This window comes from Ctenocephalides felis, unplaced genomic scaffold (genome assembly GCF_003426905.1).
Source record: "Ctenocephalides felis isolate EL2017-DRISC unplaced genomic scaffold, ASM342690v1 CF-g0.4_SCAFFOLD_03570, whole genome shotgun sequence".
Taxonomy (NCBI): Eukaryota; Metazoa; Arthropoda; class Insecta; order Siphonaptera; family Pulicidae; genus Ctenocephalides; species Ctenocephalides felis.
Window position 1 is genome coordinate 3915262 of NW_020539724.1, and position 25839 is coordinate 3941100.

Consider the following 25839-nt stretch of genomic DNA (forward strand, 5'->3'; position numbering starts at 1 on the left):
CCATTTTTGCAAGCTACATCAAGTCCAATAGCTAGCATTACAGATGATTAGGCCAAATCAGGCTGGACGAAGTAAGGATCAGTAATAACTTTGTTATAAGATATTAACATTAGCTACATAAATATTTCTTATTTTAAAATTTCTACTATTCGACTAATCTACATATTAGTTGAAATTTTATCATGTGGTTACAAATAGTTTCAATAAAAAACAAGTAACCAATTATCCATTGTCATCCTCCTCAATTTCAGATGAACTGCGACGCTATAATGAAACTATGTAAAGACAAGAGGACAACATGGACAAAATTGAAAAACTTTTGAAGAAATCTTTAAATAAAACTCACAAATTTGTCCAATCCTTCGTTCCTTAACAATACATCAAGTACAGCAGCTCGAAAATTAGCCTCACCAACTCCTCGGTTAGCCAGGGGCGCAGTAGGGCGATTTTCTTTAGGAGCCGCAAGGCTGCCGACTGCTAGGAAGTCCCTTACCTCCAAAATTTCGGGCGTTGCCATCCGTAATAATCAAGCTAAAGGAGCAGAAGGTAAGATTAGTAAAATAATTAGTAGGTGTAATATACTAGCATATGAATTTCATACTTATTTCAGTGGTTTGCAAACTTTCCATACCGCGTCCTCCCCGTTTTACTTTTTTAAAATTATTGGTGCGCCTCCTGAATGTCCAAATTATAAATATTTAACTGTTATTATAAATTATTTAACGGCATACAAAATAATATACAATATAATGAAAAAACATACATAAATTACTATCAATTTTTTAACACCAATTCCTATTTTTTGGTTTGAATTACAAAATATTTTGGAAAAACTTGGATGCTCCAGTTGCAGGGACTTGCAAACAAAATTAAAATTTCATTCTATGTTTATTCGGCAAAAACTACACAGGTTGGGAATCACTGGAAAGTTCTGAGTAATTAGGTTTGTGATTCCCAATCTATGTAGTTTTTGCCGAATAAACATTGAATAAAATTTTAATTTTATTCTATGAAATAAATGAACAACTTCTGTGAAATATGGTACAAAATTATTTATTTAAAATTTTGGATGATTTACTTTTTTGAAATATTTCTTATTTTAATAATGAGCAATTACGCAAATCTTTTTTATGGTTTATGAAATGTTTCTATGAAATCAAATGTGTTGAATTAAATTATATTGTCTGCCAATTTATATTGAAAAATTGACCCAAAAATTAAAAAAATGGGTCATTCAATTAATATATATTAATTAATATTATGTTATGATTCTCGAAAAAAAAATTGCTAAAAAATATACTAAAATTTTAGAACACATGTACTTCAATGAATTGTTGATAAAATAGTTTCGACATTCTGTGTATAAAGTACACATTTTATGATATCGATCATTGTTTATAAAACAAGTTCGATTGTATGTGAGGTATATTTTCTTCAAGTAATATTTATTTCTTTCAAAATATTGGATGATTTTACTGACTTCACTGACTCGAACATATTATGATTCTATAAAACATTAGTTATTCAGTACTTCTGGTATTTGGTTGTATAGCTCATAGAAGATACTTTATAAAAGTAGATCGTATTATCAGTAGCATAAATTAAATTATACCCTCGAATTAATTATTAAGTAAAAATTTTACAAAAGGAAATCAAATATGTCTTTTATCCAGGTGCGTCCTCAGTTCTCCAAAATGCTAGCAGAAACATAATGACGGCCCGACGAAAAATTTCATCTTTGACTTCACTGAAAGATCCTAATTCAGCAAATAATAATAATTTGAAATATAAACCAACCGGCAAAGGGAATATCGTTTCCAATATACCTGGTCCACGTACTTCAAGCCCAGCCCAGCGAACTCTATTGAAAAAATAATAGATATTGTTACATATAATTGATGATAGTGTATTGTAAAGTCTCAGAAAACATGTATAATTTTTATTGATGTTATTTTATATATTGTATACTTTTTTAAAGTTTCAAATAAATTCGATTTTTTTTGTTTTAAATTAATTTTCCTGTTTTCTTTCAACCATACAAAGATCCAACAAAAAATTGACGGCAATAAATACATTTAAATAATTTAAATAAATACATTTATAAACAGGCATTACCTTTTCTTCGAAGTATAACATATTTAATTAAATTTTTTTTTATAATAGTTATAATATCTTTATGATAATTAGCATCCTCATTCGATTTACCAGTCTGCTATGATTTGAACTAATGAAAAATTGTTTTTTTTTGAAAACTATATTTCAAAATATATTTTCTATTCAAATAGACCTTGGCAGTTCTCCAATCTACGTATTAAAATGCAAATATTTAATCTAAGTCTTGTTTATTCTCATCTTTCCATATGGATTCGTTTAAAGCTAAACATCAATTTTACAATGCCTGTAAAAAAATCAAAATCTTAAAAAGTAAGTTACATAGTAACATAAGTTGGATCAGTCAAAACTCCGCAATTATTATTTTTGGCGGACATCAAAATATAACCATCGTTTCCCCACAAATTCGACCAGGAATTCTTGACCAACCAGTAAGGTTCGCTGTTGATTTCACCATAACCGACTACTAATACGGCGTGGTCTAACTCGTCCTCTTTATTGCCACTGGTAAAAGATACATGATTTTATAAAATACTTCAAAATTTATATTTTTAAGGTAAAAACAACTTTGGGAATTGATAGTTACCATTTCGGTTCGTAGTAAACGCCGTTGGAGTAAAAACTGAATGTTTTGTGTGATGCGTCAATGGCCACCGAAATTGGACCGTGTTTAAGAAGGGCAACCTAGTTGATCATAAACCAGATTAATAAATAAGGAATTAGTGTAATTAATTGATTTAGGATTTCAACTTTATTATTACACCTTTTGTGGTTCATAAAAATGTAATAATTACCTTCATAGCGTCAACATCGTTACGAGTTACGTTGACATACCCTGTGATGGGAGCAACTAAAGTAACGTTGTTGACATGGCAGTAACCATCCTGAAGAATTAAATAATACAAAATTAAATAGACAAAAGAATATTCTCAAAATTGAAGACTTCAGGTGTTAATACATTTTGCCATAGCAATTCATAGGTTTAGAAATCAGTTCTTCGTAAGAACCACCAATAAACTCTTGAAATAGAATGGATGCATGAACATTTTTTTTAGGTAGATATTTTTAGATATTCCCAAATTATATAGGATGTTTTTATTTTTGTTTGGAAATTAGCTGAGAGATTGTCTTTTTAAAATTCCCTTTTCAAATGCATACTTATGGCGCAAATACCAACTAATTATTTTATTAAACAATCTTAATTTTTCATTTTTCATCAACATTTGCCAAAAAATTGAGTCATTTTTCATCTAGTTGGATCAGATTATAACAACAATAATGAAAAAAATTTGTATATAGTGAAATTTCTGTTAATTATTTTTTAGGGCAATAACTGATCTTACTTGTCCCAAGTAACCACCATAATCCTCTTCAGTAGGGATTCCTCCATGTTTCATCATCCATTGGTAGGCGCGGAAATCTTCGCCACCGTCGCAACCATTATTTCCATATCTACAATAAAAAGAATAATAGTACTATCATTCGAACAGCCACGTTTAAAAAAATGATACTTTTTTAACATTTACCCCCAAGAACAATCAATCAAAGCCTGTTGAGACAATCGCACGAGATTACCGCCGTTTTTCAAGAAATATGCACCTTCGATAGCTCCGATTGTTCCGAAAGACCAGCAGGAACCACAGACAGATTGATCTTAAATGATATAATACTTTATTAACATATAATTATTCGAATATTCCTACAGCAAAATTTCATTAAATCCTGGGGTTTGAACTTAAAACTTAATATTTATAATTTTATGCAAATTTATATTTAATTCTATACCTTTTCGCAAATCTTAACGTTTTTGGAATGGTATTTATTTATAATTGGTTCAGAATATTTAGTTTCATCTCATCACGTTGGTTTAATAACTTAATGATTTCAAATTCTTTCAAATTTTAATTTTTTTATCCAAAATTTGCGTCATCCTACCTTTAACTGGAGTAACAGCTCCATAAATTCTCCAATCAAAAGAATCTGGTAAATTTCTTGCTTCCTTGGTGGTATTGTGAGGAAAGGGTAAACCGCCATTATAACCGGAGGAAGGTCTGTGTCCTCTCAAAGCCTTAAGTTCAGCTTCAGTACGATCAGCCAAATGGTTAACAGTCAAAGTGTATCCCAAATTTGCACGATTCTTAGAAAAAATGTACCTAGAAAATGAAATCCAAAAGATAAAATATACAAAAAATATCCAAAAAAATCCTATCGCTCCTTATCGTTATAGTTAGTAAAGAAGAGTCTATGTTGAGATTTTATCAGTTTACCTCAAGTTTTGTCTGAAAATTTCTTTGCGGAAATGATGTTCTTCATTTTTATTATAAATTTTTCCGTGTTTATTGATGAATCGGTGGAATTCTTCATCAATATGTTCAGTAAAATGAGGATGCACGAATTCCCTCATTGGATTAAAAGTGGCAACTGTTCCTGATCCTGGACCGGGGAAACCAACGCAAGGTTTATCTAAAAAAGGAAGACGATAAATGTTAAATTTGTGGAAATTTAACTTATAAATTTGGAATTTACCTTCATCGACTTCAAAAACTTCGTTATCAATATCATCTGTGCTGAAAGAATCGTATTCCAAATAGTAATGATCATAATGAGATCCAAGAAGTGAATTGTATCCCTTCATTTCGTATCTTACAGGAATTGATAAACGTTCTGCGGAGTTTTTGTGAGATTTCTTGTACCTAAATTAAATATACACACATAAATAGTAATAATCAAAATTATGTGTAAGCAAAAATTTTAAATTTTGTACGTACCTGACCCACATGGTGTATTTATTAGTTTTGTGGCCGATGGTGTCGATCAAACTCCATTTGTCACAGTTCAGTCCTAAAATTTCTTCTTCGCCTAAAAAAAAATCTCAAACATTAGGAGAAATTGTTTAAACTAATTATTATAATTATTATGTTTATCTTACCGACTCTTTTGAACAATTTCAAATCGGGAAGAATAGGCTGAATGTTAATGGTTTGTTCTTTAGTTCCATTAATTTGCAGACAAGTATCAGCATTTTGTTCTTCTTCTGTAGTAACAGGAGCAATCTGAGGAGATGCATCACGAAATCAATAATAAAGTTGAGAAATTGTTTTAATAAAATATAATTATAATAATAAATAAAATTTAAAATCAAAAGTAGGTATACCAAGGGGTTCACGTAAATTTAATAAAGAAAATCTAAGTTTTAATTTGATAATGGCAGAAAATTCACATTTGAAAATATTTAAATACGAAGTATAGTAAGTGAATTATTTTTATCTAGCAACATTTATATATAAATAATTTATTTGTATCAATTTTTGTGTAAATTGTATTTGTTGTATTTTTGTTAATTTTGACCAAACTTGTTAAATTTCAACTACGCATCAAAATTTATGAAATATAATGCGTAGACAGAAAAACTTGAATATCCGCCTTGATTAAATTTCTTGGCTATCACTATCTTTTTGTGCTGAACAAAAATAATATCGAATTTCTTTCTGTTTTTTTTACGTCTTTATTTATTTTTTCACATACTACCTTAGATATTATTCATATATGATGATTCAGCCAAGAGAATATAGGATTTCATTACAAAGTTATAAATAAAATATTTTATTCCATTCATAGTTGTGATAAAATCAAAGTTTTTCACCGTTTGACAAAACCTAAAAAAACTGCGTATTTTCTTACTTTATATATTTATATGATTATAATTTGCATTAAAAATCAATATAGATATATCTAATATTTTTCTATCAAACGGTGCAATTGAGAGAAACTTTATTTGAAAAAAAAATGCGAATAAAATTTATATGAATATTGTTTTCAATTTACCTTTAAGCTGACACCATAATTATTATTTTTTCCGGCTAACTGGTAAGTCTTCACCATACCTCCGTAGTAATCAATTCTTGAAGATTTTGCATTTTCATCATACCTGGTAAATCATAAAAGTACTTAAGAATTTTTTCTACTGTTTCATAATAGACATTTAAAACATGTAATTTGATTAATATAATTAATATTAAATATGCTTACCAAGCATAGAAAGGTTCTTGAATTTCGGCATATGGTATGAAAAGAGTTCCTTTAACTGTGTATTGTGGCCCCCATTCTGGTACTTCGTCGGATATCACTGTTTTTGAAATTAAAAATTGAAAAAAACATAATATAGGTATAAACTTATAATACCAATAATATTTTTAATAATATTAGTAAATGTATAATTAGAGTAAAAATCAACAAGACAGATTTAATTTCAAAAATAATTAATAGATTTTGTGATTGACCAAGAAAGTGTTCCAGTCTTTAAATTGTAATTATTTTCATCAAAAACATCGACATCTTGAGAATGTATTTTAGAAGCTATATACATTTATGTTTATAATTTATCTGTATTGTTTAAATATATACTTTGTTCATATACAATCGTGAGTTTAAAGTTTAATGGGTTATAATATAAAGATAATAAAATTAACAAAATATAAAGTATAAATACAACAGCCACAAAGAGAATAGTAATTCTATACAAATATTTTTTTAAATTTTTGAAACAGCGCACACCTGTGATAGCAAGTATCTAAAAAAAATTTAAACCATGTGGCACGTTTTGATTCTGATCTCAAATAGAATTCTTTTGTATATTTTTTGTATAAGGAAGTATAAAAACCTTTGGATATTGTATAGTATACTGTTCGTTTTTTATATAAGCATTCTCAAACTACGCTTTTTCTAATCGAAAACTTGTTATACCATGTTATACCAAAATATTTTTTAAAATGAGTAATTGTTTATTAAAAAATCCTTTATACTATTAAATAGTTGATAATAATTTCTCGATATGCATAATTTGAAATGAAATCAATAATAAACATTTAGTAAAATTTTATCATACAAAATAGCAATCGATATAAGAATTCTATTTTATCACGAAATACAGGATATGGTAACAAAAACAGGAGAAAACGATTTACTTTTAGAACAATTTTTGAAATACTTTAGATAAGAAATCTAAAAGCCATACAGGTAGAATATTTTAAATTTAAAGCAAAAGATAAAGGCTCCTACATACCACAGATATACAATATTGTTAAAACAGATTATTATTACAAAAATAATAATAATTTTACAAAAATATATTTATATAGGCATTTTGGGCGCTTTTTTGAACCTTGCAATCAAAAAGAACCAGGTTCAATCACGCATAAAACTCTAACTTGCTAAATATAAAAAAAGTTATCTGCAGAAATAATTACATATTCATCAAATTTTTATATTAATATTTTAGAACACAAAACATATCAATCACTCTCTTCATAATTCTTAATATGGTTCTAAAACTTAAGTTTATATTAAGACTTTTAGAACCATATTTAGAATTATGAAGAGAGTGATGGATATATTTTGTTTACTAATATTCACAACATTTGTAAAATAATAAATCACTTATAAGTGATTTATTATTTTACAGATGTTGTGATTATTATAAATTATTAAATCAGGAGATATTAATTAATATCTTATAATAAATAATTCATTTATTATAATAATTTATTTATCATAATAAATTATTAAAACATTTCCGATAGATAATTTTATGATAAAAATTCATAGTATTAGCTGACACCTTTGTTAGCCAAATAATTAATTCGGAAATCATTTCAAATTAAAAAAAAAAATTATTTAAAAATATTTAAATATTCTATCAAATGTTTTATATAAAATTTAGCATATGAAAAATATTTTATACTTAATCACTTTTTCTATTTCTAAATTACATTAATTAATGCAAAAATCTCAATATCTCAAGAAAATCTTAAGAAAAAAATCAAGAAAATCTTAAGAAAAAAATCTCAAGATAATCTTAAATATGATAATCTCAAATATTATATTTTTAAATATAATAAAAGTGATTGAGGACCACATTTCAAATGTTAAGATTTTTATTATTAGTACCATAATTATTAAAAAAATTCATTTATCTCACCTGTACAAACAAACAGCGATAGAAGCCAAATCGCCTTCATGATTGTTTCAAATCTTATAAACTAACAATAATAAAAACTAGTAATTTTTTTAATTTCGATGTGATCTCTATGAAAGACAATTTGCAACAAACACTTGGCGTCGGAAGGCACTGTTGTGTTGAGTTGAATTATGAGATTGAGATTGTGAGTGACATTTGCCCTCTCTACTTCTTCTTTTGGATACAATAACAATACGAAGAAACCAGTGAATAACAAACTAGGGGTAAATATAGAGAATTTTCTCTAAAATACTCTATTTGGTATTTTAGAAAAAAATTAGTGGAGAATGGCATCGTGCCTTAAGACAAATTGCTGAAACTTCCTGTACCAAAAATTAAAATAAAAAAAAAACTTAGATTTTTGAAAAGTTTTAACTTTTTTTTAAATCAATCGCGCTGCAGAGCTGTTTCGAATGATTCAAATCGGACGCTCTGTTCTCTTAAAACTGAAATACCAGTTTTGGCTCTTTTTGGAACAAACTTTTGGTATTTTCAAGCTTATTCACTGAATTTCTTGGTAATCATAAAAATAAAAAATACAAAATGTCCAATATATTATCTGGTTCTTGGCAGTGAAAACGAACAAAGGATTCCTTTCTTAACCTTACTACAAATAATTTCGCAATTACTGATTTATTCCGGTTTCCTAAAATTTAGCTCGGTATACTCTATATTAATTTATACTATAAACATTTGCGAAATATTCTTCAAAGAGAAATCTTATCACATCGTTAATAGCATTTTTTTAACTTATAAAGTTAGATTATAACGATTATAATAGAATCTGCAAGTAGAAGGTGTAAGATATATTAAATATCAAAACAAAAATAGGAAAGTAAATATTTATAAAACAATAAATAATATAAATTAATATTTTGAATATATTTTTTGGTCAGAAGGAAAACAAAAATTCACTAGGGAAAAGTGTCATTAGAGCATGAACTTTCCTTTATATGCAAATAATCCAATAATTATTAAATAAACTTGGTCAAACTTAGCAATTTTTAAGTATGAGTGAATGAAATTTTGAAATTTTGAGCCATTCCATCAGTCCAAACTTTGACAAAGTTTATATAATTAAATCACTTGTTGTAGGGATATAATATTTTAGAAATCTTGAAAACTTTATATTAAAATTGTTAAAAAAAAATCAACAATTAATTATAAAGAAACGGGCCCGGTCATTCATTACCAAAAACCGATCAGCATGATTCCCAAACTAATAACTTTCAAACGATGTTCTAATTTTTAAAATAAATTCAGGTTTTTCAACTAAAACGAGACAATAAATGTTTGCACTTGCCTGCTAATTGTGAAGAAATTCATCTGACGATCATTTTGAAAAAATTCTCAACGCGAGTCCTTATCATTGAATGGCTTTTGAATTTTTGAAATCAATCCAGCTGTTTTTGAGAAAACGTCGGCGCAAGGTTAAACTTCCGCTCACACATAGTTTTTCCAATTTTGATCCAAAACAATTCAGAATGACTTTTGAAGAAAATAAAATCAGCAAGTCGGATTATTTTTCTAAAACATAAACTTTGCCTTCAGACAGTTAAAATAACAATATTCAAAGTATATAATTTATTTTCGTTATTAATTATTATAAAATATTTATCTAGTAACAAATCTATTTAAGAAATAGCTTCTACTGGTGTAGGTCGCGGTTCGTCTGCTGCGTATGGTTCGTGTGGCATCCTTGATGAGGTGTTCTGTAATCACAATATAAATAATAAGCTAAGAAAATTTTAAATTTTCTTAGATATTTGTAAAAGAAATAAAATGAGAAGGATATGATTATATATTAAATATATATAAAAAACAGATTTTAATCTTCAAAACATAATTCTCCTTGAAATATTTTGAGTAATCTTCAAATTTAAAGTTTGAGAGTCCTTCCATAATGATGAGTTATTCTATATGTCTGCACCAATACTCATAATATATATATATATATATATATATATATATATATATATACAAAATTGCTAAGTAAACATAATATGAGAAACGATTAAATAAAATGACTTTACAAACTTATTTTAGACACGGATAAATACTTAAATTTCCAAAGATTTGGATATATAATTCTAATAATTATTTTCATTTAATGGTACAAAATGTAATTGTCATAAGATATACTTGATATATCTTTATTAATTAGATATAATAATATCTTTTCAGCCTCAAGTAATTGACTCAATACAAATAGTACAAAATTTTAATAACTATGCAGCTATAAATCAATTTTATCAATAATGATAAAATGATGTTCTTTTCACTCTTTTCAATTATAATAACATATCTCAAAAACTTGCTTGTAATATGTATGTACTTAGAATTAGACTTACCAATTGGCGTGCCCTATCCTCTATAATTCCATAAGCAAAATGATTCATCATAAGTTCTTTCGGCAATGAAACACCCTGCAGCCTATATAGTTGACCACCTTCACTAACTGTATCTGTATTTGTGATTTTATGAAGTGACATTATTGATGTTTTTCCAAGTAGGTTCGTATTTGAAATCATGGGGCCTCTTGAAATATCAACATGTGTTCCGGCTCGATAAACTGTTATGATTCCTATAATGATAAAAACAAATGATACAATATCAAAGAAAAATCTGAAATTTATGCTTTATATATGAACTTAGATTATTTACCACTTTGATGCAATATAGAAGGAATTTGTTTTGTTTTGTGTTTATTTTCCTTAAACATTTCTAATGCTAAGTCTCCAGAAATGTCTAATCTTTCTATTGGGTAACTTTTAGAACAGAATTTAATCATTTCTGCAGATAATGCATACATTTCTTGTGGCGTTGGTTTCCAATCAGGTATGCCTAATTCAAAATCATGCACAAAACTTCCAGATCGAACTGTTAAAGAAGACAAATGATGTAAACAAATGATTTAAAATAGACAAAAAATCTAGAAGACATAAAAAAGGCATCTATATTCAAGTACATGAATGAATAATTCATTTATCACAAAATTGCTTTATCTTATAAGTATATTTACTATTTGGTCCTGGAAAACTATGGAGAAATACTGGTATATCGTCTTTGAAGACATTTTGAACTAATGCACCCAATAAAAATGAACATGTTCTCCAATATGCTTTGTTGACCATCTGAGGTTCCGCTACAGTAAAGTTTAAAAGTTGCAATGTGCATGTATCCTGTAATTGGAAAAGGTATTGTAATAGGCTTTCAAAATGGATATTCATTGCATGCAACTATTCTCATGTACAGATATGAAATGCTTTAAACATCTACTTACTTCCAATGGTCTGTGCATATCCCATGGGGTATGTCCGTCAATTAAAGCCAAAGCACGTTGTGTGTGAACTTCACTTAAATCTAAAATTTATCCGACATAATTTTCAACATTCTTTATAATTGGATAGATAGTACTTACGTTGTGCACAATTAAACGGTGTGGACAAGTTTTTATTCATTACAAGAGTCACATCTTCGGGAGTTCCTAAATATCTTACTTCTATTTTTTCTATTCTACCAACATCCTCCCTTTGACGTTTTTTTTCTAGAGTAAATAATTCATTTCTTCTCTCTTTGGCTTCTAAACTACTCAAACTTCCTAAAAATTAAGCAAAGTAAATAGTTGCACAAAACATAACCTCTTAGTTTTAAAAGCTCACTTTCACATTGTTGTTGAATCTTAATTTTGTTAGAATTTTTAAATACTCTCCTGCATAACAACTGTATATTTTTGCTAACCAACATATTTTATTTTTTATTCAATAATAAATATAACTAATAATATATAACCTAAAGAGTTGACAGCTTGTTGTAAGAAGTAGTGTTGCCAGATACCAAAATTAAGCCTTAATCTGATTGCTAAGCAGCGCCATCTGTGCTAAGTAGCGCAACTATGAATTTTGAAATAACTGTTTAACGTTAATTCAAACCGAAAATAACAGAATATATAATCATTTATATGTGAGTTAATTAATTTTAATTTCTAATAACATCTATCTTTTAAATTTTTCATTATCTGCATTTGGCTAAAATTTATCCGACATAAATTTCAACATTCTTTACAATTGGATAGATTGGATAGATTGTACTTACGTTTGGCACAATTAAACGGTGTGGACAAGTTTTTATTCATTACAAGAGTCACATCTATTCATTATCTTCATTATCATTATAGTCATTATCTATGAGTCACATCTTCGGGTGTTCTTAAATATCTTACTTCTATTTTTTCTATTCTACCAACATTCTCCCTTTGACGTTTTTTCTCTAGACTAAATAATTCATTTCTTCTCTCTTTAGCCTCTAAACTACTCAAACTTCCTAAAAATTAAGAAAACTAAATAGTTGCACAAAACATAACCTCTTAGCTTTAAAAACTCACTTTCACATTGTTCTTGAATCTTAATTTTGTTAGAATTTTTAAATACTCTTCTGCATAACAACTGTATATTTTTGCTAACCAACATATTTTATTTTTATTCAATAATAAATATAACTAATAATATATAACCTATACAGTTGACAGCTTGTCTTAAGAATTAGTATTGCCAGATACAAAAATTAAGCCTTTATCTGATTGCAAAGCAGCGCCATCTGTGCTAAGCAGCGCAACTATGAATTTTGAAATAACTGTTTAACTTTAATTCAAACTGAAAATAACAGAATATATAATCATTTATACGTGAATTAATTAATTTTAATTTCTATTGGATATAATATAATTGGATAAATAGTACTTACGTTGTGCACAATTAAACGGCGTGGACAAGTTTTTATTCATTACAAGAGTCACATCTTTGGGAGTTCCTAAATATCTTACTTCTATTTTTTCTATTCTACCAACATCCTCCCTTTGACGTTTTTTCTCTAGAGTAAATAATTCATTTCTTCTCTCTTTGGCCTCTAAACTACTCAAACTTCCTATAAATTAAGAAAAGTAAATAGTTGCACAAAACATAACCACTTAGTTTTAAAAACTCACTTTCACATTGTTGTTGAATCTTAATTTTATTAGAATTTTTAAATGCACTTCTGCATAACAACTGTACCTTTTTGCTAACGAACATATTTTATTTTTTTCAATAATAAATACAACTAATAAATAATATAAGTTGACAGCTTGTTTTGAGAATTAGTGTTGCCAGATACTAAAATTAAGCCTTAAGCTGATTGCGAAGCAGCGCCATCTGTGCTAAGTAGCGCAACTATGAATTTTGAAATAACTGTTTTACGTTAATTCAAACTAAAAATAATAGAAGATATATTGGTTTATACGTGAATTAATTAACTTTAATCTCTAATATTATTTACTGTTTGAATTTATCCATTATCTGCATTTGGTTTTGTAAAAATTTACCCAGGGTGACCGACCTGAAGTTGTTCATGTCAGTAGAAGGATCTCTTCCTTTGCGAGGGAAGTTGGCATAAGTATTCGAACTCCCGTGATGAGCGTCTCGCAAATTATTTTTAATAATAATTTAACTTTTCAGTGCATAAAAAGTGTAAATAGTTTTCAAAAAAGAGCGAATAGTTACTATTATGGATCAAGAGAATCAAAACGAGTGATTGCTGTACGCAGAAGTCTTTCAGAAACAGGTATGTAGATTGACATTTGTTTATAATATATACTTCATTTATATATGACAACTGTGTTTTCCAATATCGTTATTGAATTTTGTTATGTTATATTAGACTTTAATTTCACATTCTTAGTCTTTTGCCCAAACTTATAAACATTATTTGATAATTACTCATATTTCTTGCAATGGCAGTCAAGCATTTATTAATACTTTCATGGAGTTTATTATGCGCAATTAGCCATTTTGTTTTTTGCGCCGTGCACTTGATGTGACACATTTGTTTCAATATAAAACTTTTAAACGTGAAATCCTCAATCTATTTATATTAACCCTTTCAGTGCTAAGTCTAACCGTCTATATATCTATTTAAAAGTAACGTTCAACATCTTCAGAAAAATGGTCCCAAAATTGTATTTTTTGTATTTGCATAATAATACAATACAATTTACTGGTTACAGAAAGAGTGACTATTTCAGAAACACCTACCAGATCCAAAATTCTTTACGCAATTTATGCAATATATACGAGCACATTTTAAAAAACAAAAAAATACATGCAATAATATTTTTATTAAATCAGATTTGTACGTTAACATACACCATTAACACAATGAGAATTTACACCATTAACTCAATGAGAATTTACTTCAAATTTACAAAACAAAAATAATAAAGATGTAATTCTTTGATAATAAAGAAACTTCAATTTGCATAAGATTTTACCAGTTTTAAATAATATGCTGGTTTTTGTGCATGTTGAATAATTCTTTTTCTCAACCCAGGTTACTAATTCCATAACCGATGGCACCTCCAGCTGCACCAACACCGATTCCGGCTGGACCACCTGTAGCACCAGCTACAGCACCTCCAATTGTAGCTCCTAAAAACTCTAATGTCTTCTTATCTGCTAAAGCATCATGAATAGCATTTCTTTTATCAAAACCACCGCCTGGCATATTCATAAATGCCGCACTTGTAAACCTTTTCGCCCTATTAGCAAACATTTCATAATTCTTTAAACGTAAATTAATTCTGGATAATGGTTCTATTGGAATAATGTTTGGTTCTTTTTCAACTTCCATTGCCATGTCAGAGATGTTTGATATTTTTTCATCACTTGCTGATTGTGATAAATCTTTTAAAGATTTGTTATATAATTCTTGCATTGGGTATGTTTGCACAAATCCAAGACGGTTTGGCACAAGCACCACCAAAACTAAAAATATTTATTGCATTGGTTTCCCAAAAGTTAAGTTCATTATTAAATATATAGTATACTTACTGAAAATAAAATATAACATTTTATTCTTCATTTTATACAATTTTGAAAAACCTCATGCACAATCAAAGTTTTATTAAAGACTAATTGCGCGAAAACATGAAGTATTTTATAAGTGAGGCATTCCTATTGCAAAGATCATGACCTGTATCTTCCAAGAAGTATTTACAATGAATGCTGATATTAAATCTATTTTCAAACTTTTGATTGATATGCAAGTTTCTTTATTTCTTCCTATTTTTTAAAAAAATTGTTAAGTAAATTGTGAATTAAACTCTATGTTTAATAATATTTATTCAATATATATTTAGTTATTAAACTTTTAATTGAACGCAATAAATTCAAAATTAAAACTATGTTTATACATATAAGATATGTAACTTGATGAATAATACGAACTATATTTTAATCAAACATATAAAGTAAATTCTTTAAATGGGATATTTTCTGATTAATTTCTGTTATAAAATAGTTGTGTAAAAATAGAAAATGTAATACACATAATATATAATTGTTAATACAAATAAAACTACTTCTTGATTGTTCATAATCCCAGTTAAATTGATTGTGAATTAGGCTTATAATTCATTCATCAAAAAGTGAATATATTGATAACATGATAACATTTTGAGTATGTATAGGTAGCTTATTGCATTTAGAAATTTGAACCTAATCAAATGTGAATGTAAATTGTTAAATAGTTCTCATAATGATATTTAATGATATTTTTAAAAATGATATTGTTTCATATCATACTGTGAGTGTTGCAAAAATTAGAAACCACTACTTTTAAATATTGTAGGTGATTATGATAGAATTAAGCATGTTAAAAAAGTAGAAGCTACAATTTAAAAATTATGTATAAAGCAATTTGTACATTTATATTATATATATATATATATATATATATATATATATATATAGGGTGGTCTTTAATATGGACATTTTCGAATTTCTTTGCTCCCAAGGGCTCAAATGGTTCCAAATTGATAAAAAATAATTCTCTGAAAGTTTTAGCTATTATATATATATGTATTATATATATATATATATATATATATATATATATATTATATATATATATATATATATATATATATATGTATAAAGCAATTTGTACATTTATATATATATTATATATATATATATATATATATCATATATAAATATATATATATATATATATATATACTCGTATATATATATATAAATGTACAAATTGCTTTATAAATATATATATATATATATATATAATATATATAATTATATTATATATTGAATATATATATATATATATAATTATATTATATATTGAATATATATATATATATATATATATATATATATATATAATTATATTATATATTGAATGTATATATATATATATATATATATATATATATATATATTAGGGTGTTCTTTAATATGGACAATTGCGCACTATCTAAAATTTAATATTAAAAGCTAAAACTTTCAGAGAATTGTTTTTTATCAATTTAGAACCATTTGAGCACTTGGGAGCAAGGAAATTCGAGAATGTCCATGTTAAGGACCACCCTAATATATATATATTATAATCATATATATATAATTATATTTATAAAACTGCATATGATTTAAAATAAAAATATAAAAATTAATAAAATATGTATAATTTTAAATAATTGTGATAATAATTACATTATAATACACATTTTGTACTTTGAATCGAGTAAAAGTAATTTTCCAAACTGAGTTTATGTCTTTTTCAATTGGTTACACTTCGAGTGCCGGACCCTGTCTTATTATTTTATATAGTGAAACAGATTATTATATTTATCAAGGAAAAACTTAATATTGAAACCTAATATATTAAGATGTCCAACACATTTCGCCAATAATTTTTAAAATAAAAAACACATAAATGTTTAAAAATTTCAATATATTTTATTTTATAAATTCAATTGAGTTGTACATTTAAGTTTATATTTCTAGGCAGATATTCAACTAATAAAATATAATAAATTTGATAACACTGCAATTTGATATGGAAAAGTATTAATTTTATATAGCTAATTGAATACTACTATCTAAATTGCGTTAAATAGTAACATATCTAAAAGTTAAAATAACATTCAAACTTTCATATTAATTTTATCAATTATAATTGATAATTTTAGTATATTAGTGACGTCTCGTATTATTCCTCGGCTTCGAAGTCGGTATATTGCCCACTCCGTAACCTACGGCGCCGGCAAGCGCCCCCAGCCCTACGCCTGCCGGCCCCCCTGGAGACCCGGCTATTCCGCCGGCAATGATGGAGCCAAAGAACTCTTTGTTTTTCTGGTTGGAAAGGAATATATCCACATTTTCTGCTTTGTCAAAACCACCACCTTTCATGTTCATGAAAGTAGACATTGTGAAACGTTTTTGTCTTTCTAATAGCTCAGGATCATCTGAATTTGGTAGATGTTCAATGGATGTGATAGAGTTTTCGATTGGGAGTGCCATAACCATGAAGAGACACAGAAAAGCTGAAAAATATAAAAATTAAATTAGAGGTATAGTTTCATTAGTTTACTATCATAAAAAATGAAGAAACATGGAAAAACAATAACATTGTTATAAATTTTGAGATTCGCTAAAATTTTACTTGGGAATCCAAGTGATACGTATTTAGTATCAAAGCAATCAGAAAAGCAGAAAGATGATTATAAGAAGATTAAAGTAAATTCTTTACATACAGTTGAACTTTGAATATTAATGATAATATATAAATTATATATTTTTCAAATGTATCATTTACTATATTACCTGCCGATAGCAGAATACAAAACACCAGAGAAAATTTCATTTTGCTGATTCGAGCAAAATATCAATTCACTTAAGATCGTTAAGATGTAAAGTGACATACAAAGTTGCAAATTGCTCATTCTTATATAGTAAACCAGCTGGACGTTAATTATATTTGACTTTTACCCCGAAATCAATCAAAACAACATCACGGAATCTAATTGATAAACAAAACCTATCTTTAATGACTTAGGATTGTGTAATAATCTATTTGGGAAAGTGATTAAATACCAATGGGATTAAAATTATAATTGATTCGATTTTTTATATGAAATATTTTTCTAATTTCAGTATAAAATTTTATTTGGATTTTGTTGTGGAATTTTTTCAAAATACCAATTGGTATATTATTTTCATGACTAATTCAGAGATTCAAAATAATAGTTTTCACTAATGATTAATGGGTGCTCCACGATGAAATGGTTTAAGCTCACGGACTCGTGTGGACGTAGTCGTGAGAAGTAGAACCCCGTTCTGGACGTCTTGACATCGTGCAGTAGCGATGTCCATTTTCACTTGAAAATATATAGCAAAAATATGTTCTTTTTTATTGATAATAGTCTATTTTGAGCACTGCGGTGTGTAATGGCAATGGCAAATCTCTCATACTATTCTTCTTTGAATCCAATTGGAGTTTAACTCAGCTCATGGACCTGCCCTAGGGCCCATCATTTTATTTTATTTCTATCTGCTTACTTATAAATAAATAAATCAATAAAATTTAAAAATTTTAATAGCCAATATAAATATAACTTTAATATTAAAAAAAAACAGATCATAAATAAAATGCACACACATTTTTATTATCACATTAAAGTTTATATTACACATTTTGATCAATAATAATATAGATTTTATATTTTATTTAACTTTGATATATACATATTAAAATACCTATGGTAGATTGTCATTAAGATAATTCTTTACATGGAAGATTTATCTATGAATAATATAAAATGATACTTATAATTACATTAAAATTGAAATCAATAGACTAACAATAAGTTTATTATAAAGACTAATGATTATAGTGAATTTATTTCATTGAGATGTAAAGGTTTTGCCAGTAATTTTTTTACAGTTTTCAAGTTTGAATTACAATTAGAATATATCATTTCTAATTCTTTTTCTAAACTTGAATTTTTCAACTTGCGAGACATTTTGTTATTTTATTGTAAATTAAATACTAGACACACATTTACTTAACAAATATGCGATAGATATAAATTTAAATGCGAAGGACTGTAACATACGTTTTCTTGAAAACATTTTTATTATTGAAAGTTAGAGTAAATTTTTTTTAATTTTGATAATATATATAATACAATTGTTGGCAATTTTGAAATTTGAAAAGTTTTATATTTAAAAAATTTAATTTCCAATGGAAAAATACTTTATTTTACATTTTTATTGCGCATTGGCATCAATTAGATCTTGCGGATAAATATTGATTAAATTGTAGGATTAAAGTCTGTAAAAATTATAGAAATATTTCAGGTCGATGGTGAAAGTCAAAGGTTGCCTAGTATCTCTTAAATTAAATAAATTGCTGATGCAGTTCTTCATTAGATGAGAAATTGCAATAATTTTGATAAACCATGACACGGTACTTGCGCGTTAAAATTATTCTATCAAAATATTTACAAGGAATTATTTTATTAAAATCCAATTCAATGCGAGTAATTTGCATTTCAATTTTATATTAAATAACTTCGATACCTAAAACAAAATGTAATTTTTTTGTAATTAAGCTTCGGGACTATTGGAAAAAAATAGTTTTCTTATATATTTTACAAAAAAATCTTTACTTTGTTGTATCAAAATATATAACATCTGCCAGAAATCGTGTTTGAGTCCTTTGCATTTAGTTACTAATATGTTTAATAAATATTATACAATAAGGAAATATAAAAATATCACATCAAAGATTATATTCTTATAAAACTTAACATTTATGATAGAAAATCTAAAATTTAAAGAATCGTTAGAGATTAATTGACATAGCTTTAGAATGTTACAAGATATGTTAGCACTAATAGTATGATTATGATTAATTATTATTAATTCTAACATAAACCTAACATACACTATAAGATATGATATATTATTTCAGTATTTATTAATAATATTTAAAAATTACAACAAAATAAATAATTCAACCCTAGGAAAAATAACTAAAATAACGACAAATAATTTTATATAGTTAAAACTATTTAATAGAGAACAAAATTAAAAAATAATTATATTTTTTAAAAATACTGTTAAACTTACAAAAAAAATTCTTAAGTTAACATGATAATTTATAATATTTATTTTAAGTGAAAGATTTTACTCTTTAAATACAATATTAAATATCCTGCTTAATTTTAAGATTTATTATGTATTTTTAAATATGATATACGTAAGATCTATTTTTCGTATTGGCAAAATAGATTGTGCTTAAAGTATTGATATTTTATCATATATTACTTTGAGAACGGATTATGTATTTATTATTGTCACATATGTTAAATATATATTCATATTTCATATGTTACATGTATATACATAGAAAATCATAATTCAAATTAAAATAAATTATTAATTTTTCTAGAAGACTGCTATCGTAGGAAAAAATGAATATTTAAATATAAATTTAATAATTAAATTGAAGTATAAAGTTTAAATGATAGGTATATTATAATGCACAGTTTTATATGTTATTTAATTACTATTTTGAATTTTATTTCATTTTCAATTTTAATTACTATTTTGAAGTTCATTTCAAAATGACATGATTTTATCTTAAATTGTTGATACAACAATCGCCAATTTGTCACCTGTGACAAAATTCTGCATCTCAAAAATTAAATGCATTTGCCTGCATTTTTATTAAAATATCTTCAAAACATGCTTAATATTTCTACGTCATACACAAACAGAAATTAGGACAGCCATTAATTATTAGTAATATCATTCATAATTATGTTTTTAATTTTAAAGCGATAAACCATTTGGTCAAGAACATGTGACCATTATTATTATTCCAGCCTGAATGCAAAGGCCAGCTTTATTTCATTCAGGAAATCGACGATTTTTTCATTTACTTTCATAGAACATGTAGATTTTCGCAACTTCGGCTTTTCGTGATGTCGTTGATGCAAATTTTTTGCAAAAGTTCTCTTGCCAAATGCAGAGAGACGTGAGTTCTCGAATTTTTCAATTTTCCATTTGATCCATTTGAGGAAGTGCTTTCTTGTTGCTGACGTTTTTTGTCTCGAGATTCTTTTAAACGAACCTGGAAAGTTGAAATAAATAAATTAGTAAATAAAATATTACAATAACATTGAACTCAAATTTTACGACTCCTAAAATCGTGTTATTTTTACCTCTAAAGTTAACAAAACAATTACTAAATGTTTTTATGATTTATATAGATTATTATTTATATGGAAATAAAATAAAGTCTGATTGACGATTTTTGTTTACATATGAATTAAAAAATCTATCTTTCATTATAGTAATACATTTAGTAATTGTTTCAATAGCCTATTCTTAGGCAACCCAATGGTCATCCTTTTAGTTATGATATATTTCAACATTTAGTATTTTTAACTGATTTTTTTATGTATCCGTCTTGGAATGGTTTTTTTTCACTTGGAAATATAAAGTTATATCTATTTATTCAATAAAGACAAAAAAGAATAGTTATTCTACCTGTTTAAGTATCCCAACTAATAATTCGTCCACATTGTGTTGAATTCCACTCGATGTTTCTATAAATTTGCATTCACGTGAAGCTGCTAAAGTTTTTCCATCTGTAATATTATTTTACATAATTATTAGAAAGAACTAAAGTGAATTATTAAAATTCAATTCATTATTAAAAATATCTCTGTACAGATTTCATTCTTAGCTCTTTGTAATTCAGAAGCAATACAGTTATTTTACATACTGTAAAATAATTTTTTACGATACTCTAAAATGAATTATTAACAAAATCAGCAAATCAAATTTTCTGGTGAAAACACATTTTTTCCATTGGAAAGATAAGAATTAGATAAATAATTTTTTGAAATTCTACTCTTGTTCCATACTCAAGAATGCAAATGTGCAGTTTTCCCAAATTTTCAACAAACTTGGTTGTGCAAATTAGTTGTTTCTATTACAATCTACAATCTCTTGAACCCGATGTTTTTTTTTGTTTAGACTCATGTTTTTAAAGCATGGTCATCATATTAATGATTCGACAAAGCAAATCTTCCTTTTGTTCCTTAATTAAGAAATTACCAAAGCTAAAAGCTTAAATTAATATATAACACAGCTCATGCCTAATGAAACATTTTCACCACACAATGGCTCCATATAATTCATCACAATTCAGGATCCAGAACCGCACAGACCATTGTCTAAAATAATATATTTTCATACACAAATGATGAATGGTCATTAGTTTAAAAAGCGTGAGGTCGGAAAGTAAAGGAATACATATGAATAATGAATATATCTACATATCTCGTTTGCGATTCCATTATAAAGGTAACTTCAAAGGGCAGATTTGCTTTTACCATTCATTTTTGATGGGAGATTTAGGCTCTTTTCGAAAAATGAAGATGCGACAAAATCACAGAAAGAAAAGAAATAATTTGCATATGGAAAACTTCTTGTGTTTAAGGAAATAAGCGGTTTTTGTTCAAATAATGATAATGTACTTATACACACACACACTCACACACACAGATATAAATATATATATATATATATATATATATATATATATATTAACAGTCAAAGCGTTGAAAAAATATACATTTGTTAAGATGAATTGCAATGACTGTGATTGTTGCTATATTGGGAAAAGTTTACAATAAATTTCTATCAGAATGATTGAACATATTTATAATTTTTACAACCCTAAACTAAAATTTAAAAACACACTGAAGTTCTCTAAAAACAGTTCATCTTTTAATCATATTTTTAATACTAATCAGAATCACCAGCCATCCTTTATAAAGAATAAAATGTTGAGACAATAATGACCGTAGACGATTTGCAGAATCTGTTTTTATTTTTTTTACTTTATCTCAGTGTAAACAAACGTAGTTTCTTTTTTACTTCTCTAAAGCTACCAAAACTTGACAAATACCTTATAATCTCAAAAAATTACATATACTTCACACAATGAGTATAAATAATTAATTTTTTATTATTTTTACCTGCATTTGGTATGACTCTGGCCCTCGCCAAATCTGCTTTATTTGCCACGACAATCACTGATTTGTCCTTCGTAATATTTTCTTGCCACAAATAATTCAAAGTTTCTTCGGCAAACTGAAAACTGTGTTTGGCGACCACACTGTAAACTACCACACATGCGTGTGGCTCGTATGTAGAGAGAGAATTTTCAACCTGGAAATTAAAAGATATAAGAATTAATTAATAATAAAGTTTGTATTAGTCAGTCATCGAACCAGAAAAATTAAGAATACAGCTTCTTGGTATAAAAAGATTAAATTTCCATTATTATATGGGGTATTTAGACGATTCCTTCAAGTTCGTAACGTGGTTCTAATTTTGGATCAAATTTATGGTCATCGTTTTTATCTTTAATTTACTAATTTTTATACCCTATTTTTTACTCCTTGTTATGAAAATCTAATAAAGCTTAGATTAATTGGCCGCAAGCTTTTTTAATTTCATCTAGCATGTAATCCCGAGAGGAAAACTTTAATCCTCCATCCAACCTATATTAATTTTCGTTTGTTCCATCAGATCCTTGATGGCACTTAGTATATAATATTAATTTCCATAGTAATTTCTAGATAAAATTTAATCCATTTTGTTTATAAAGTGCATTGACAAAATATTTCAACTAAAGGTATTTAAATTTCAAGCACTTCAATAGTCATTTTAGTTTGCACTAAAAACGACATGGTGATCATTTTTAATTATTAACTCCTACTTCATCGGAAAATATCATCTTCAGATGTTCATTTAACTTGTACAATAAAAAACAAGCATTTACAAAGGGTACACGGTTTCTGTGTTTTCTTTCCTGGAAAAGCTAAAAGTGTAATTTGAGGAAAATTCTAATTAAATTTCAGTGCAACTTTCGGAATAAGGACGTGTATGAAATATGGCAGGGTGGTATGATTAATTAAAAATAATTCAGGAGAACTTATAAATCAGAAAGCAGATTTCGTAGTATTTGTGTGAGGGGTTTTATTTAATTTACAACGAAATGAAAATGCCTACTCATGTTTCACACTTCGTGAAAAAAAGAATTTTCAGAGAATTAATTATAAATTTTTAAATTAGTTTTTTTCCAGTTGAATTTTGAGATAATTTAGAAATATTATTATTTCTTCAACCATTTCATTATAAACGATAACGATTTTATTAAAGCTAAAAATATATAACATCTATCTATAAAGTAACATAAAATTTTATAACGACTTAATGGCCATGCTAAATTATTTAATTAACTTTGAGGTTCTCGTAAACGTTTTAATGAACACCAGGAAATTTCATTTGTTATCGTAACGCAGTTATTGCGTATTAAATGTTTCAGAAAATATACAAATTCAAATGAAATATCTTTTTTTAATAGTAATAAACTTATGTAACATACTTATAGGATATATATTTTATAATTAATTTGTTAAGAGTAAATTCTTCGACTGACTGGAAACTAAACTTGATCTATTCAATTTTTTTCAAAAACTTTAAAAATCTCAATGATCGATTTTACCAGAGTTCTAAAAAAAATTTGAATTTGAAAAAAAAAATTGGTACGGGAAGTCTCAGCAATTTGCCTTAAGGCACAATGCCATGCACCACTAGTTCATATTTCAATTAGTACTTTCTTTTTGTTTTCACAAATCTGATGCTTTCATAAAGTACAGGCTCAGTTTACCTTCCCCAACTATATGAATTTAATTTAATTTTATAAAATTCTATTTATTAATTAACTTTTCGCTATTATATTTAATAATTAAAATTTCTTATTATTTTGCATGAATTTTTTAAGAATAAAATTTCTTCGTCTACTTACCGACATCTCGACCGCCGGATGATCGATAAAAGTCATCTCACTCTCTTCTCCGTCCAGTAACACGGAAACTGTTTTTTCACCGAATTCTTCATCTGAAAAATATGAAAATTTAATCAGAACCACCCAACGAGAAAATGTTATTGTCGCACAATATCATATTGATATTTGTATAATATTTTCTAAAGGAAAGGCACAGCTTTTCGGCAAAAATATGTAAACACCGTGGGTGTGATTTGAATTGATATGTCGGATGATAAAGAAAATATTGGGTTGAGATTGGTCAAGGGAATAATTTTAATAAGGAATATTTTTATTCTGTTATAAAAATAAGTCTTCATCATTGAATTTATTTCAAATGGGTTTCCAATCGCATTTACCTCTACCTCAGATATTTGTATCAGTATCTCGATCAAATAAAGTCGATAAATAAATTGTTTCTTGATGCTGACGAAACTACCTTAACGAAGTATAAATCTGTGTTCAGATGTTGAGTCTACACGATAATGCTTTTACGAGAGTTTTAGAAACATTTTGATAAATCATTTTCGTAACTTTGCTTTTCTCTTTGTTAAGATTTTCGAAATCTAATCAGTAAATATTGGGTTTTTCTGAAACTCCACGATTCAGTAAATACTGATTTTTCTGAAACTCCACGATTCATTAGTATTTTATAAAAACTAATTAACAATTAACCCAGTTTTAGTCATATTTTACCAAATTTATTGTTCTATCACCATATGCAATATTTTGATAAATAATTTTTGCAATTTTACTAGGTGGGTTTCTGTTATTCCAGTTAATTGGCTGTGACATGAAATATAGTAAAACATAAAATTTGATTACATTACATAATAAATATGTACATAGGACGCTGTTAATTAAATTTAAAATATACTGAAATTGTTAGATAATAGAGATGCTGTAGCAGATTCATTGTTTATAGATAATTACTTGTTTTGTTTACACGAACGATAATATGTTATTTC

The 25839-nt window shown here is 26.7% G+C and overlaps 6 protein-coding genes across 6 annotated transcripts in view; all 6 read right to left on the reverse strand.

Moving 5' to 3' along the window:
* Positions 1–2313: 2313 nt before the first annotated feature.
* On the reverse strand, positions 2314–8189 carry LOC113382708 (digestive cysteine proteinase 1-like). The gene is made up of 13 exons (XM_026620934.1): positions 8090–8189; positions 6142–6238; positions 5938–6040; positions 5042–5165; positions 4881–4971; positions 4639–4805; positions 4380–4575; positions 4048–4265; positions 3639–3765; positions 3456–3564; positions 2907–2996; positions 2699–2796; positions 2314–2616 (listed from the first exon to the last, which is right to left on the reverse strand). The coding sequence occupies exons 1-13, from the start codon at positions 8127–8129 to the stop codon at positions 2430–2432; spliced, it is 1647 nt and encodes a 548-aa protein (XP_026476719.1). The 5' UTR covers positions 8130–8189; the 3' UTR covers positions 2314–2429.
* A 1526-nt stretch (positions 8190–9715) lies between these two features.
* LOC113382983 (39S ribosomal protein L39, mitochondrial-like) lies at positions 9716–11903 on the reverse strand. The gene is made up of 7 exons (XM_026621243.1): positions 11791–11903; positions 11550–11729; positions 11412–11491; positions 11151–11310; positions 10793–11008; positions 10480–10712; positions 9716–9840 (listed from the first exon to the last, which is right to left on the reverse strand). Exons 1-7 carry the CDS (start codon positions 11873–11875, stop codon positions 9763–9765), a joined length of 1032 nt encoding a protein of 343 aa, XP_026477028.1. The 5' UTR covers positions 11876–11903; the 3' UTR covers positions 9716–9762.
* A 405-nt stretch (positions 11904–12308) lies between these two features.
* LOC113383095 lies at positions 12309–12621 on the reverse strand. The gene is made up of 2 exons (XM_026621347.1): positions 12513–12621; positions 12309–12451 (listed from the first exon to the last, which is right to left on the reverse strand). The coding sequence occupies exons 1-2, from the start codon at positions 12595–12597 to the stop codon at positions 12309–12311; spliced, it is 228 nt and encodes a 75-aa protein (XP_026477132.1). The 5' UTR covers positions 12598–12621.
* A 1779-nt stretch (positions 12622–14400) lies between these two features.
* On the reverse strand, positions 14401–15054 carry LOC113383293. The gene is made up of 2 exons (XM_026621554.1): positions 14992–15054; positions 14401–14925 (listed from the first exon to the last, which is right to left on the reverse strand). Exons 1-2 carry the CDS (start codon positions 15020–15022, stop codon positions 14483–14485), a joined length of 474 nt encoding a protein of 157 aa, XP_026477339.1. The 5' UTR covers positions 15023–15054; the 3' UTR covers positions 14401–14482.
* A 2097-nt stretch (positions 15055–17151) lies between these two features.
* Positions 17152–17865, reverse strand: LOC113383096. The gene is made up of 2 exons (XM_026621349.1): positions 17782–17865; positions 17152–17501 (listed from the first exon to the last, which is right to left on the reverse strand). Exons 1-2 carry the CDS (start codon positions 17819–17821, stop codon positions 17152–17154), a joined length of 390 nt encoding a protein of 129 aa, XP_026477134.1. The 5' UTR covers positions 17822–17865.
* Positions 17866–20908: 3043 nt separating this feature from the next.
* LOC113383097 overlaps positions 20909–25839 on the reverse strand; it is a 45946-nt gene continuing 41015 nt past the window's right edge. Inside the window, exons 5-8 of the mRNA XM_026621350.1 lie at positions 24854–24945; positions 23016–23208; positions 21517–21617; positions 20909–21097 (exon numbers count right to left, since the gene is read on the reverse strand). Coding sequence (XP_026477135.1) covers positions 20909–21097; positions 21517–21617; positions 23016–23208; positions 24854–24945 — 575 coding nt within the window. The remainder of the gene's footprint in view (positions 21098–21516; positions 21618–23015; positions 23209–24853; positions 24946–25839) is intronic.